Below are 16577 nucleotides of genomic sequence, written 5' to 3'. Positions count from 1 at the left end.
GCGCCCAAGCTCTCCGCCCCCGCTGAGTGGGTTAAGTGGAGGAAAAGGAAGCACGGCCCCCACTAGGTGATCCTGGTTACTCTCTTCCATGCGGGTGGGGGGGTGGGGAAATGTCCAGAGCTGTGTTTGGTCAATCTCGGCCATTTTAAGCAGCGGGGACTTCATCTCCCAGAATCCCCCAGCCAGCACGCTGCTCCAGGGAATCTGGCAGGAAGTTGTGCCCAAATCCTCCAAAGGTGTGTGGGTAAACCCCTGGCAAGAGCTTGCATCTGAGAGTAGGACGAGAAGCAACCATTAAAGAGAGATCCAGTCTAGAACTCGTGAGAAATTTCCTGACAATGAGAACAGTTATTTTATTTTATTTTATTTATTTTGTTTTGTTTTGTTTGTCAATTGCTTACAAGATAATAGGTATAAGGAAAAACATAGTTATGAAAAACATAGTTATGAATACATATAAGAAAAATAAAAAAAAAAAAAAAAAAGACAGGGACTGTAGGCACGTTGGTGCGCTTATGCACACCCCCTACAGACCTCTTAGGAAAGGGGTGAAGTCAATGGTAGACAGTCTAAGGTTAAAGTTTTGGGGGTTTGGGGAAGAAACCACAGAGTCAGGTAGAGCAGGGGTCCCCAACCACCGGGCTCTGGACTGGTACCGGTCCGTGGATCATTTTCTACTGAGTCGCGGGTTTGCTGGGCGCCACCATCTTGTTTCGACGAGAAAGTGCTTTCCGGTTGGAAAGCAGCGTTTGGGTCCAGAAGGAATCCTCGCGCCTTAGTTTCATCGAGGGGGGGGCAGCTTCGAACAAAGAGCCGTCCCGATGGCGGAGGAGGTTAAGAAAGCACAAAAAAGGTACAAAGGAGGAGTTGAAGGTGGCAGGGAGAAGCAGGGGATGGCTGGCTGGCCAGTCGCTCGGCTCGCCTTGCCTTGTCATGTGTGCTGATGCCGGTACCGGGCCGCAGATCATTTTGTGATGCCGGTACCAGGCCGTGGTACAAAAAAGGTTGGGGGCCACTGAGGTAGAGTATTCCAGACACTGACCACTCTGTTGCTGAAGTCTTATTTTCTGCAATCAAATTTGGTGCGATTAACTTTGAGTTTGTATCTATTGTTTGCTCTTGTATTGTTATGGTTGAAGCTGAAGTATTCATTGACATTATTCATACTCATTTATTATGTATATACTTATACCAGTTTATACTTATATGTTTATATGTTATGTTCAAACTTGTTTTCTCATACATCCTTGACAAACTAAACTAAATAAATGAAAATAAAAAATTAAATAAATAAATAAATGGAATAGCTTGCATTCCCGAGTTGTGGGTACTCCAGTGCTGGAGGTTTTAAAGAAAATACAGAGTAACAAAGTTGGAAGGAATCTTAAAGGTCTTCTAGTCCAATTCCCTGCTCAAGCAGGAGTACTACTCTGTACCATTTTGGACAAATGACTGTCCAGTCCAGGTGTCAGCAACCCGTGGCTCCAGAGCTGCATGCGGCTTTTTGACCCCTCTCCTGTGGCTCCCTGATGACCTGGTCACGCAACCTGCTCTCTGCTCCGAGAAGGTGTGAGCCTCTCCACAGAGCCATGTGGCTGAAGCATCCCTAGTGTTTTCTCTGCGCTGCCAGCAACCGGCTGCTTTTTGCAATTCTGCATCCTTGGTGGACAGCTCACCGCCAGCCGCGGTCCCTTCGTGTCAGCCCAGAAAGGAGGGGAACAGGGAGGAGCAGCCGCCACTGCCACCAGATGCAGAGAAGGAAGAGCTCTGGCTCTCCTGCGCAGTGAGTGGCTACTCACCTGAGCACGCAGTGGCAGCAGCGGGAGAAGGAGTCGCCATTGCAACGTCTGGAGGTAAGCCATTCCACTGGTTAATTGTTTTCACTGTTAGGAAATTTCTCCTTCTAGGTTGGTTCTCTTCTTGATTAGTTTCCATCTGTAACCATTTGTCCAGGATGGTATAAGGCCGTGATGGCAAGCCTATGGCACATATACCAGAAGTAGCATGGAGAGCCATCTCTCCGGGCACTCCAGCTGTTGCCCATTGCTCTTCTGGGTTCCGGCGTGCACACACGCACTGGCCAGCTAGGCTTTGCACATAAGGGAGCACCGGAAACAGGAAGAGCAGCTCCCCAGTACACATTCCTTGGTATCAGAAACTGGAAGACCAGGCGGCTAGCATGCATGCGTGTGCGGGAAACCAGAAGCTCAGCTTTCCAGTGTGCACATGTGCGCACATGTGCACTGGGGGGCTGCTTTTCCAGGTTCCGGTGCTCCCTTGCACACACGGTCCTGTTTCAGCAGTCCATGCTGAAAAGATTTGCCAACACTGGTATAAGTTATTTCTTATTTTAATTATACTGAAATCATAGGAAACATTCAGAGTTGGTTTTGCGTTTGATTGTGCATATGATGTATCCAATGAAGAAATTCTTTGAGGAAGTCTCTAGTCTCAGAATTCTGATTTTCTTGGGTTTGTTAGTCAGAACATTGATAATCTAGGTGGATAATAAAATGTCTGCAAGCAAACAACCAAGCTCAGAGGGCACTAAAGACCCCACAAACCTGATGCCTCAAATAGCAAATTGTCTTGGGCAGCCCCTGATTAGAAGCCCTATATTTGCAAATAAAGAAATTAATGCTGCTTCCTGTTGTTTTTTTGCCAGATTGTTTTCTTCCTTTTGTGCACAAATGATTATTGAAGCTCCCATCAGCCACCAATAAATAAATAAAATAAAATCAATGGTTATTAAACAAACATTTGCAACTGGCATAACATTTTACATTTCATCCTGGGAATGCTGCAAGAAAAGCATGTGTTTCCCCAGGCTGCAATCAATTCGTATCTTTTTTTTTTCATAGCCTGAAAATGTGCTAGTGGTGTGCCTATTCATCTGGAAATATTATTCAGTATTGGAAAGCAGAGTATCATCTGAGCAAGATGGCCAGGATGACATTTAAGAAACAGAAATTCTAGGCAATAGTGATTTGGTGTCCCAAAATCTAATAAATTGATCTTTCTATGTCCGGAAGAGACTTAGAAGCAGACTGTGAAGCTAAATACATTCCAAGTCAGACCTGGCTATCACTTCAATATTTAAAATCAGGGAGAAATTTGAACCTTTCAATGAAACGTTAGTCACGTAATAGATCCTAGATTGTCTTCTTAGCAACAAGCATCCTCTTTCTGCAGAATTACAAGGCTCTGTTGGCTGTCTCTGGATTACTGCAGATAAAAATCTTTTGGAGGTTCTTTAAAGAAAAAAGAAAAAGACTACTACTCATGGATCAGAAAGAGACCTTGTAGGTAGGCCTCACCATATGATTCCCACAACTGTTAGAAATGTCCAGCTGCTTTCAAAAAGCTTTATTTGCTCTTGGTGCTGTGTTGAGCTTTGCCTCTTTCATCCTGATCCTCGTGGCCATGGGCAGCCAGGAATGGATGACGGGAAAAATCCTTTGCAAAACTGGTGCTGAGCTGGTCAACGCCACAGACCCTGAATTAATCAAATTCATGGGGAAAATTTACTATGGGCTCTTTGGGGGCCACAAAATGCGGCAGTGTGGACTTGGGGGTCGCCCTTCCAGATTCAAAAGTAAGTACCTCTTTTGTTTCCATTTTCCCTGCATTTGCAAATAAACATATTTAAGTGAGGTTCTTTGATAATTAGTGATTATTCAGGTCATTATTTGCCTTAAAATTTTGGATACAGAAGTTCTGCTTGGGCTGGGAGTTGGACTAGGAGCTCTCCACAGTCCCTTCCAACTTTGTTATTCTATATTCTCTTCTTCTGAAGTTTGGATTGAAAAAAGAATTTTATTTTTCAACATAATTTGGCCAAAGTGGCAGCCCTTGGAGCTAATAAGGTGGAAAATGATGGATCTTATTACAGAGAAGAGGGCTAATTCACTTGCTCTGTTGACTAAGCAAAGGGACCACTAGAGGGCAACCAAGAGACACAGAAAACATGTCTTTGCTGGTCTAGTGTTGGTCTATATATCTTTACCAACCAGATCTTAACTCTACTTAAATTATGATTCCCACCCAAAGAATAGAACACAGGTAGTCCTTGACTTATGATGATAATTGGGACAGGAATTTCCATTGCTTGGAAAAGCAAAGCAGTTGCTAGGTGAGTCATGCCTAATTTTAAGATCTTTTTTGCCATGGTTATTAAGTGAATAATTGTAGTTGTTAAGTAAAATGTGGTCATCGAACCAATCCAACTTCCCCCATTGACTTTGCTTGTTGGAAACCAGCTGAGAAAGTGCAAAGGGCGATTACTCAGGGAGTTGCAACCATTTGCAGATAGGGAGAAAGAGAGAGATGAGAGAGCGAGAGAGAGATAAGCGAGAGGGAGATAGGCAGAGAGGGAGAGAGATGAGAGGGAGGAAGACAGAGGGAGATACTTGTTTCCCATAGAAAAGAAAACACGGGGAGCCACAAAACCTGGGTAGGCATGGCTGGGTGGGAGTGAGTGACTTTGACTTGGCCACGCCCACCCAGGTTTTGTGGCTCCCAGTGTTTGTTTTCTGTGGGAAATGGGCCCAAGTGGCTCAAGTGTTAAACAGACCCCTGGACTAGACGAATTAGAGTACTAAGAGTTATGTGGATATAAGAAGGACACGGGATCGTCTCCTATTTTGTAGAACTTCCCTCGCATGTCTCTTGTGGATGTGCTTGCAATTTCTGGCTCAGAACTATCAAAGAATGAAATCTGATTTTTTTTGTCGTTTCCCAAAAAAAAGGAAGTTGCAACCATTTTAAATACATACCCATTACCAAACACCCGAAGTTTGATCACATGATCATGGGGATGCTGCAATGGTTGTAAGTGTCATAAATTATTTTTTTCAGTTCTGTTGTAATTTTGAAAAGTTGCTAAATGAATGGTTGCAAGTGGATGACTATCCATAATGCAACTAGATTTGTTAGAGGCAAAGACATTCCCCTCTGTTATGACTAAGGCCAGAATGTCACCAGATCTTTTGCATAATTTAGATTTAGAGTTGGGTTATCTGCTGCAGCTGCCACAAAAAGCTGCTGCAGTCCTAGGTTGCATCATCATAGGGATAATTTCAGAATAATGTACAGTGTTAGTACTGCTTTAAACTGTACTAGTGAGACCACATTTGGAGTACCGTGTCATCACGATACAAAAAGTTTTGGTCGTCATGATAACAAAAGATGATGAGACTCTAAAAAGAGTGCCGAAAAGAGCAACGAAGATGATTAGGGGGCTGTAGGATGAGTCCTATGACGAATGGTTGCAGGAGCTGGTTATGTCTAGTCTAATGAAGAAAAGGACTGGGGATACCATGATAGCAGTCTTCCAATTTTTGAGATAACTCTCACGAAGAGGTGGGCAACCTGTTCTCCAAAGCATCTGAGGGCAAGACAAGAAGGATAGAAGCTTATCAAAGAGAGATCAACCTGGAACTAAGGAGAAATTTACTGAGAGTGAGAACAGTTCAGCAATGGAATGACTTGCCTTCATCACTGGAGGTTTTCAATGAGGGACTGGAGAAATATTTGTCCAGCATGGTATAGGACCTCCTTCTTAAGCAAAGGGTTAGAGTACAAAACCTCTAAGGTCCCTTCCAATACTATTATTTTATGTTCTATGTTCCCTGATACCAACTGTATATGGGTGTGCACATGATTTCAGGCAAAAGTAATAAGGATCTGCATTGAATCCAAACAGAAAGTCTGACGATCTCTGCCCCATTTTCTGTGATTTTGTTTATTTGTGGGATCTGTTTACCTCCCCAATCTTTCTGGAGTCTGCTTTTTCCTCGTCAGTGTTTCCATACCTGGTGAAAAAGGTGAACACGATGCTCCATGTGACAGTTATCCTCTCCTTGTCGGTGGCATTTTCCTTTGCTCTGGTCAGCTGCGGATTCTGCTTCTTGAACCTCCTAAAAGTCCCTTTTCGGGCCATTGAAGGACCTGCCGGAGTAGCTTTGTGGAACTTGGTGGCAGGTATAATGAACTTTTCTTTCTTCACAGCAACAATACTGAAACTGTAGGAAAGTGTTATGTGAGAGTCTGAGGTCTCCTTCCACAGTCCACAAATTTTGGCCACCAGGGCTGTCCACAAGGTATGGTCAGAAAAAGGCAGCCACAACACTGTAATTGGAGCCTCACTTGTTCATAGGTACATCAATCACACCACTGTGCTGCCATCTTGACTTTTCTGATCACACCCTGCAAATACTTCTCCTAACCTCATTATTTGAGGCTGAATTTCAGCCACCCCCTTTTCTCCAATCTCACCCTTTTCTAGCTTGCATATCTGGACATTAGAAAGATTGCAATTTTAAAAAAAATTTGTTGTTGTAATTTTCCAAATCTGGCCTAATAAAAATATCGCTGGGAGTTTGAATTGAGGACTTTAATAATGAATACTTTTGGTGAACAACTGCAGGTCCAGTAGAAGCTTCTCTCACTGACAACTATAAAATTGAAGCACTTGCAACTGGCATGTATTTTCAGTGGTTGCAGTGTCCCAGGATCACATGATTGCCATCGTAGGGGACTTCTGACAAGTAAGGTCAATAAGGGCAGCTGGATTTGCTTAATAACCATAGTGACTTCCTTAACAACCATGGCAAAAATATTATAAAATCAGGTGTGGCATATTTAATGACTGCATTGCTTAGCAATGAAAGTTTTGATCTCAATTGTACACACTGTGTTTCCCCGAAAATAAGACCTACCCCCCAAAATAACCCTAGCATGATTTTTCATGCTGCTTGCAATGTAAGCTCTATCCCAAAAATAAGCCCTAGTTCAGAGCCTCATCAGTGGTGGATGAGCGTAGCCAGCATAGAAGGTGGAGAGCATGCATGTGGAATCCGATGGTGTCCGGAACCAGTTGTAGCCTGCACAGCCCAATCCCTCCAAGCAGCAGGCATAGGCAGAGGCATGGGGGGGGGGGGTACGTGATCCATCCCGCCATCTGACTTTGCTTCCAGATTGTGCAGCAGAGCTGGGGGATGAGGTTGGAAGGTGGGGGCCGAGAGCACATGGGAGAGGCCGTAGCATGGTGCCATTCTCATCCCACCACTTCCCTAGGCTCACAGCTGTCAGCATTCCAACCAACTCTCCATCCCAAATTCAGCACTCAGAGACAAAGTCCATCCAAGTAAGAGTTTATTAGAGAAGTCATATTGGCACATCTGGGGAAACCCCAAATCTGAATTCCCGCATTTTCCCCTGCCACACTAAAACTCACACCCAACCCCTTACTGATGACCCTCAAGTCACACTCTCCGATCCACCTCCATTCTGAACTCCCACCAAATCCAGTCATTCCCTTCCAAACTCTAGCCACTCGACCGTGAGCTCTGGAAAAGAATGTTGTTGTGGCTATCCTCCCTTCTCACTTCTCTCTCGTTGCCATACTTACCCATCCTCCCTTGTGGCAACCCCAAATCTGAATCAAGATGTATCCGGGGCTGACAACAACGGTGGCACCAGCAGAAGTGCAGGTGGAGGCGCATGATCTGGCCCGCCGGATGCGCTGTGCGACCGCCTGTCCACTCTCTCCACCTTTGCTTGCCCACGGCTGCAATGCGGCAGGTGGCCACAGTGTGTCTGGTAGGCCACATCACATGTCTCCCCCACTGCCCTGTGCCTTTGCCTCCACCTGTTGCTGTGCAAAAGGAGACAAGGCAGGTGGTGAGGCAGGGGTGGCACCATGCCACAGCCCCTTCACGCTCAGCTCCCGCCATTCAATCTGGTCCTCCATTTCCACCGCACACTCTGCAAAGACAGACAGTGGGGTGGAGGCTGGGAATGACGGGGCTTTTCATCCCTCACCTCAAAAGCAAGCGGAAGGAGAAGGATGGAAAGGGATACGGTCGCTCGAGGTCTGTTTCTTGCAGATTGGTCCCGACCCTCCCATCCCCTTTGAACCTGGCTTCCCTTCTCTGAGGGAGATGACAGGCTAGGTTAGGCTGGAGCGGAAAAGAAAGGGACAAGCCACGCAGGTAAGGATGAGTAACTCGCCCACCTCTCCACACCACCTCTCAGGAGACATGGTGTGAAAATGTAAACGCTGCCCCTTCCAAGTCAGCAGCAGCACCTGAATCAAAACAAAGCACCACAAGGCTGGGCACCCTTCCCATTTGTTCCCCCCGCCTTTTGGGAAGTGTTTCAATATGGTAGCAGGTTAGCTGGGTGTTATTCAGAACACATCCCAGGCAATACAATAGCAGCTACATCTCTTCCCTTCCAAAACACACCAGGATGTCATCTGAAAAAGTTCTGGCTTGACCTACTCCCAGTATTGAAACACTTCCTGGCTGTTTCCCCAAATGTGCTTGCAGCAGCAACTGGATAGAGTGGGCAGCGCTGTGCCTCTGCCTGCTGCCAGAGCTTCTCACAGCGGTCCCAGCTGTGGCGAGCAGGGAGCGCATCGAAAATGAAAAGCAGGATTTACCTGCTGCACCTCGCACGCTGAAGGCGGCAAAATGTAGAGGAGAGACACTGTCCCTTTGGTAAAGAGCTGGGAGGCATTTCAATTGCAGGTCAAGCTGGGTCTTATTCAGATCACATCCCAATGTATTTTGGAAGGGAGAAGGCACAGCTGCTATTGCCCGTTCTGGGGTTTGCATAGCGATGGTGAGAGACTGCAGGATTTATTTTTATCTCCCTTCCAAAACATGCCAGGATGTCTTCCATGGTACTAATCTACATCATATATCTAATTCTTCTAACATTCCCCATCTTAACATTTTAAATTCTTACTATGTGTTTACTATTTTGTACCGTCTTCTTTAGTTTTTAACTTCCATATTTATTTTTCAACCATTGATAAAATGAATCCCATATCATATAATATTCCGCTTGTTCCTTCTCTTGGCTTGCTAATGTTAACCTATTCATTTCTGCACAGTCTAGTATTTTTCTAATCACATTGTCTTCATTCGGAATCTCTTCACTTTTCCAATTTTGTGCAGATACAATTCTAGCTGCAGTTAGTATATGAATAATTAAATATACATTCTCTTTACTATAATTTTCAGGTATAATCCTCTGTCATTTATCAAATTCTAAAGTGTAACCAAAAAAATTGGCCCATGGTATCATTGTCTCCTTCACTTATTCTTCTTCCAATTTAACACCCAATGGATAACTGTACGATTTTTTATCAATCTTTCTTCTGTTCTTGTTAATATTTTATCCAGTCCTGTCGGTTCTTTATAGAAACCATCTAGTTTAACATCTTGTTCATATCTAGACTGAATTTGCATATATGAATACCAAACCATGTCAATCCTTTGTTCATTTAATTCTTGCTTAGTTTTGAACTCACCCTTTTCATTCAAAATATCTTTGTATCTAACAATATTTCCCATATTAATAATATTTGGATGAATAAGTGCTTCCATTGTCGAAAGCCAAACTGAAATCTTCAAATAGTGCTGGTCTTTAATTTTCTTCCATATTAACAGTATAAAGCATTTCTTATATAATGTGTTTGAAAGTAACTGTGTACCTGACTTTTCCCATACCATAGAAAGGCATACCAACCCAATTGCAAATCATGCCGCTCCAGAGTCAATAATCTTATGTTCCTCAATACAATCCATTCTTTCATCCATGTTAACACTGCGACCTGGTAGTATAATTCCCAATTATAATTCCCAAACCCTCCTCTGGTTCTTGTGTCCCATAGCATTTTTAAGTTTATTCTTGCTTTTTTTCCCTTGCCAGATATATTTTAATATGATTTTATTAAGATCTTCAAAATATTTTTTCTCTAATTTTATCGGAATTGTTTGAAATAGGTATAATATATATTCATTTTAATTGTTAAAATATATTCATTTTAATTGTTGCTATTCTTCCTATTAACAATAATTACAAGTTTTTCTATTTTTCAAAATTTACCTTAATTTGCTGTTTCAGTTTATAGTAATTATCTTCTTTAATTGTTGCACTTCTTGCTGTTAATTGAATCCCTAAATATTTTACTTTCTTAGTGATTTGGATATCTAATCTCTTTGTTATCTCTTTTTTCTGTTTCTCTATGACATTTTTCACTAAGATCTTAGTTTTTTTCTCTGTTTGCAATCCTGCACTTCACCATACTCTATTTTTTATTAGCTTATGTCCTGTTTCTAGAGGGTTTTCTAGAATAAAAACTAAATCATTTGCCAATGCCTGTAATTTATATTTTTTCTTTTTTTACCTCCATACCTTTTATCTCCTCATCTTGTCTAATATTTCTATTTAATACTTCTAGTGTCAATACAAATAATAATGGTGACAAGGGGCATCCTTGTCTTGTTCCCTTAATGTTAACCTTTTCAGTCATATCCCCCTTTACCATCACCCTTGCAGTTTGTTTACAATATATTGCTTTGATCATCATAATAAATCTCTCTCCAAAGTTCATTGCTTTCAATTCTGCTAACATAAATTGCGAGTTCACATTATCAAATGCCTTCTGTGCATCTAGAAAAATCAACACCATTTGCTTCTCTGAGCGCGCTTCATAGTATTCCAAAGTGTTCAAAATTATTATCATATTGTCTTTTATTTGTCTCTTTGGTAAAAACCCATTTTGATCTGAACTAAATTGGTTTAAAAATCTCTTTAGTCATTCCGCTATTATTGAAGCAAATATATTATAGTCCACATTCAATAGGAATATCAGCCTGTAATTTTTTTATCTATTTCAGATCTGAGTCTTGTTTCGATATGAGAATTTATATATGCTTCCATCCAAGAATTTGGTACTTTCACCTCCATCAATAATTCATTAAATACTTCCAACATTGGGTCGCTTAACAAGTCCTGTAAAGTTTTATACAACTCTGTGTGGTAGATTACAGGATTTAAATTCAGTGTATAGAATGTGAAGGATATGTGTTTGTATTTATTTTCATAGTCATAATGTACACTGAAGATGGTATTTAATTTCATTGTATGAGGTGCAATGACAATAAACTAAACTAAACTAAACCATCCAGCCCTGGAGTTTTGTCATTCTTCTGTTTTTTAATTGCTTCTGTTAGTTCCATCATTGCTATTAAAGCAACATTGGAAGAAAGAAAAACAATGATGGAACTAACAGAAGCAGTGCTCCCATTCCTGTCAGCTCCTGCGCTCACCACCTCTACGTGAAAAAAATAAGACATCCCCCCAAATAAGCCCTAACGCCTCTTTTGAAGGCAAAAATATAAGACTGGGTCTTATTTTCAGGAAAACACAGGTACATTGTATATTAAGGACAATCTATGGAAAATAGAAACAACTTACAGCTCAATATCTCAGCCAAGGTGAAACCGGTTGGTTTGTGCCTTTCCAATGAGATGAAATCTGTGAGTTTCATGTATTTTTGGAAGGAAATCTTTGTGCCACTGGAGATATTTGCAAGGCGTTTTTTGGGTATAAAAAGCAAAATGACCCTCTGGCCCCTCTGACACTTATGACTGTTGAACCCCCTCAGCTCAAAGGGATAGTTTAATTTCTCCAAAACCCAAGAATTATGGAATGAGGTGTCCTTCTTCATTTTGCATCAGCATCTTGCTCTCTGTATTTTTGGCATCTCTTAAAAAGTTAGGTGCAATCCTTGGCTAGTCAACAACTCAAATAAGAACAACTCCAGGATCAGCTGGAAATGAGAGTCATCTGCTCTGTAGGGCATGTGCATAAATGACTTTTTTTAAAACGTTTATTTCTAGGCGGATGTACCACACTGGCTGTGACCGCTTTTGTGGCAGATGTCAAACTGCATCGGCTTACAGAAAGAATTGCCAATTTTCAGGAAAATGGCTTCCAATTTCTCATCCTGGAAGAAGAATATATGCCTTCTTTCTGGCTTTGTGTAGCGAGTGCAACAATCAATGGGCTGAATGTGGTCATCGTTGCCCTCAGCACAATTCGCTTCCCAACTCTGAGAACAAAGATAGAAGAAGCAAACGTTACAGCAGAAGATATCATGTACTAAGTCCTTTGTTTGCCATTTGCCTCTTCTGAACTTCCATGATCCTTTGATCATTTGCATACTTTAAAGCCGCTCACATCAAGTAGCATTTCTGGATCTAAAAGGGGGGAAATTAGTATCACAAACAGGTTGATGTCATCAAATGCTGAAATCTGCTGTGTCCATACTCTGGAAGAGGATTGTGTCTCCCTCATCGTGTCCAAAACTTTAGGAGCCCTTCATCTTTTCCTGCTGGTTATAAGGTGTCATCCATAGATCTTCCAAAGGAGAAATTTACACTACCTTTGCCCCAACATTGTGCATTGAAAAATGGATACCTTTGTTTCATGAAAACTAATTCGGTATATCATTAGCCTTTGTTAAGTACCTCAGAAGCTAAAAAGGTCTGTATCACTGTTTGTTTAAAGGTGAGGAACTAAGGAGAAGTTTTCCTCCTGCCACATAATTATTTCTGAAGTGTATTAATTCATACTCAGATATGTTACTCTTGGCAAGATACCATAAGCCTTTACTAAAGATTAAAGGAATTTAACCTTTTTTGAAGAATAACAAAAAATTAGATGAAAACTCATTTCCTATTATGGTTTTGGGGTGTCTCTTGGGGGGGGGGGCTAAAGTATTTGCTTTCCCAGCCAAGCATCACAAAAACTTTGCCCCAACATGCATACAATTCATAGCTGAGATTACGAGAAGTGCACTAATGCTTTTCTGGAAAACTTGTCAGATGGCATTCCCTATCCTATTGTGCAAGGAAATGGAATCACGGAACTACTATGAGCTCTCAAGTCATGAGACTCCCTGGGAATTTGTGGATTGAAGGTCGAAATCTTCAAAATGGAAATTGTGGCATTGTGACCCAAGTCTTTCTTGCCATCTATCACATTTTGACCACCTCTCAAATGCTGCTGTTATTTCAATGATGTCGCCCATAAGGCACTAAGCATTTAATCCTTCTCTTCAGAATCAAAGGAAAATGGTGCTGATGAACCGGTGGCACAAATCACTTTGTCTCCTTTTATTTTTATTTATGATTGTATTCAATTTTATTTTATATCACTAGGTCATTCTTACTGAGCCTTGAAGATAATTACCCAGTCACAATATCCTTAGCATTTTGTAATTTAACTCAAACTTCTCAGATAAATGGAATGCCAAAAAGGAAAAACCATAACACAAAAACGTCCAGGTTTTCCATCTATGTCTATCAAAGCCACCTAAAACTTGACAAATGCACCAGATGAGATATGCATAAATAAAACTAGTGACAAAACAAAATGTTTGCTATTTCTCTCTTGAATGATTTAGAAAGAATAAGATAGGACTATGTGTGTCCAAGGGAAGAGCCTCAGACTTGAGATTCTGTAAAATTCAATGGATGAGGCAGGGAAATACTTTAATAAAGGCACTGCCTTGAATAATTCTAAACTGGGAAATCAGATATTTGTAAGTAACATATTCAGATTATACAATTTGTCTGTACCTGCAAGTATCAGAATTATGCAATCCATAGTTTTGCCTGTCATGCTCTTTGGAAGTGGTCTTGAGCAACAGGACAGGAAGAGCATTGATCTTTTTGAACTTCGTTTTGGAGAAGACACCTGAGAATACAATGGATAATCAAGAAAACAAATAAAAAGATCATCAAACAAAACAACCCAAGACAAAAAGTGACCAGGCTCAAATGATTTTACTTAAAAGACCTTATGTGAAGACCTAGTTTCTGGGAAGGGTGGGAGGAAAGAGAATACAACATCCAGCAGCAACTATGGATATATCATTGGAAGATCTGAAAGACCAGGTTGGAGAGTGTCCTGGAGAAGATCTATGTGGTCCCTAAGAGTTGATACCATTTTGATGGCACAATGTCAGGTAACAATATAGTCACTTGTGTATTCTGTTGTCCAAAATATGAGAATGACAAAGATGCTGTTATCATTGATTGTATTGGGAGACTGTAGTTTTAAGGAATTGAAGAGAATCCAGGAGCCACAAATCTGATTGGCAGGTATTCCAGTCCATGAAGAGCTGGCCTGCCCTCCTCAAATTATAACATCTCAAATCACAAAACAAAGCTGTTCTGTAATGAAAAAGGAAGAGAAGATAATGTAACATTCTGTCTTGAGAAAGGTTGATTGAATCCTGTACCCAAGGTTTTTGTAATTCCGTCAATCCAGACAGACATTTGTAATTGTAGTTTGGGCTGGCCTGGTTGTGCTTAGGGACAACCCATCAAAGGGAAGCTCCACATCTTTCTCAAAACAACATGTGTGAATTTCTCCAGTTGTATACTTCTCAAGTCTTTAAGGGGAAACTCTTCATATCTGCTAAAGATCATGCAGCCAATGAAATGTTGGCATCCCAACCAAATGAAATCTCTTTGTATATGAACACGAACAGTGATAGCTGGTCTTTTGAGACCTATTAATAGATTCAGCAATTTATATATAATTTATTATAAGTTTGTTGTTTGGAACTCACTGGAATAGATTGCTGGAAGGAACACTGGGTGCTTTGCAGTTCTAAGCAAAATCACCAATTGGGAAGGAAGATCACTTCTAAATGCTACTGTAGGAAGGCTCCTCTCCCCAGAATAAAATTCTTTATTCTTAATATTAAAAAGAGGCAGAATAGAATATTTTCCCTGAAGGATAAGAGAAAAGACATCTTAAAGGCAGAAAGCAGCCCCTGCTATAGGAAAACAGCATCAAGCAGAAATTTGAAGAAGCCAGTTTTTAGGAGTGGATATTTAATATCCATTCAGAAAGCTGAGCCAGTCTATTAATAAGCAAGGAGCAGCCAGAAATTCCAAATGAGCAACACAATAGGCAAGAGGCCAAAGCTGACATGATTAACTCAGACAAACAAAACACCTAGGATTTGCATTTCCCCTTTTGCTTGTAGAGTCAGTCATGACCCCTATATGACCCCATAGGAATCTGGCAATGGCCATTAAAATATTAAATGACATATTCTTGTACAGGAAAAGGCATCTCAATCACAAAGCCCCAAAAACATATAAAAGCACACCTACTCTCAACCTCAATTTGTCAGCCACCCCAGAAACATGCTGATGTCACCGAATGTCCCAAAGGTCAAGAGGCACAGGCCACTCTTTTGAAGACCATATCTTGGACAGAGAGGATTGCTGGTTTGAAAGAGGGGTTAAGGAGATAAAGAGATAGCCAGCTCCATTCATAAGTAAATACCCTCACCCAAGATTCAACAAATTTAGGATTAGCCCTCAGCCACAATAAGAATTGCCCAAAGCCCCTTCATTGCATCATCTCAGTTGCACCCTCTCCAGCAGTTCAAACTTCAACCAAACTTAGCTCACACAAACTCCCAGGATTTGTACTGGCTCCATGGGAGTCTTGACAACAGCCAAAAGAATACATGTTCTTGCACATGAACAGGAAGTTCAAGTGCAAAGCCAAAGAGAAGGTATAAATAATCCCCACTCTTGACTCCACGTGGTCAGCTCCACCAGAACTACAAACATGTGGCTCTGTTCATCAATAAATGGACCCTCTTTCCAATCAGCCTCCATGTTTCCAGTGTCTTTCTCCCAGCTTGGAACTGAACCAGATGGATATTACTTCCAACAACTCTATCCTGTTCTGCATCAACTAAGCCATATTTAGTCCAGTTATAGGAGTCACATACTGGAGGGAGATGCACAAGAAGCCAGAATAGGGAAGGTTATGGCAAACAAGCTGGACTCAAATCCCAAGAAGCAGATGTGCCTGTTTGTCCCAGAGAAATTGAGGGGGGATTTAATGCCCAACTTGTCATAACAGCAAGGCTATTTTGCTTGACAAGAGGAAGGCCTGTAAATGCAAAGAAGAGACTCTAGCTGGAATTTTGTGTCTGATTTTGACAGGTAATTTTAAAAACAAGGATCTGCAGTTTTCTTGCAGTTTGTTTTTTTACAAAAAAAAGGTGGCCCTTGACTGCTGAGAAAGGGGGTATTGACTAACGTGGCTCTGCTGGCTTAGCACCTAGGATAGGACTAAAACTCAGGGTCTCCTGGTTGGTAGAGCACTTCCGAACCTGGCTGTGGGCTGGAGCTCAGGAGTTGTTGTTTTTTATTTCTCTTTTTGAGTTTATTTATTTGGTTTTCAATTGCTTACAAGATAATAGGTATAAGTAAAAACATAGTTATGAATACATGGATACATATAAGAAAAATTAAAAAAAATAGAATTGGTTTTGGAGAAGAAACCCAAATAACTCCCCATTCACAAGCTGGGCAGAATTTCCCTCCAAGGTCAGGGTATCCAGGTCTCTTTCCATCCCACGCGGACCAGAATCTTACATCCAACGGGGTGGACCTCCTGGTGGACTCGGGTGCAAGAGGCGGGGGAGGGGGGTTGGCCGCTTGGGGACCCCCTAATTCACAGTGAGAAGCGGAAGTCGGGGGTCTGAGATCTGCCCGGCCGCCTGGGATTATTACTTTGTTCGTGCATTGATCAGCAAGCGCAGGGCCTCCCAAGCCGAGCAGAGGAAGCGAGGCTGTTGAATGAAAGAGGCCCGCGGCTCTACCCACCATGGCTCCCCCCCCCCCCTATGGAGCGTCTCCTTCCGCCCGGCCCATGCGCTCTCCCTCCGCCCCGTT

The 16577-nt window shown here is 41.8% G+C and overlaps 1 protein-coding gene and 1 long non-coding RNA gene across 3 annotated transcripts; one reads left to right on the top strand and one right to left on the bottom strand.

The window, feature by feature from the left end:
• The first annotated feature begins 48 nt into the window (after positions 1-48).
• On the top strand, positions 49-12099 carry CLRN2 (clarin 2). 2 transcript variants are annotated; one of them, XM_087936455.1, is made up of 3 exons: positions 49-236; positions 5803-5982; positions 11700-12099. In XM_087936455.1, the coding sequence occupies exons 1-3, from the start codon at positions 89-91 to the stop codon at positions 11963-11965; spliced, it is 594 nt and encodes a 197-aa protein (XP_087792581.1). In that variant the 5' UTR covers positions 49-88; the 3' UTR covers positions 11966-12099. The 2 variants fall into 2 exon arrangements, with proteins under 2 accessions (XP_087792581.1, XP_026555523.2); XM_026699738.2 differs by lacking the exon at positions 49-236 and adding an exon at positions 3208-3595.
• Positions 11777-16541, bottom strand: LOC148125467 (uncharacterized). Its single transcript, XR_015744152.1, has 3 exons — positions 16416-16541; positions 13443-13560; positions 11777-11911 (listed from the first exon to the last, which is right to left on the bottom strand). It is a non-coding gene; the product is annotated as an uncharacterized LOC148125467 (long non-coding RNA).
• Between the last annotated feature and the right edge of the window lie 36 nt (positions 16542-16577).

Source organism: Pseudonaja textilis, chromosome 6 (genome assembly GCF_049901715.1).
Source record: "Pseudonaja textilis isolate UNSWEBS1 chromosome 6, rPseTex1.2, whole genome shotgun sequence".
Taxonomy (NCBI): domain Eukaryota; kingdom Metazoa; phylum Chordata; class Lepidosauria; order Squamata; family Elapidae; genus Pseudonaja; species Pseudonaja textilis.
The sequence above is the reverse complement of the archived record's forward strand: the minus strand, read 5'-3'. Positions and strand labels throughout refer to the sequence as shown.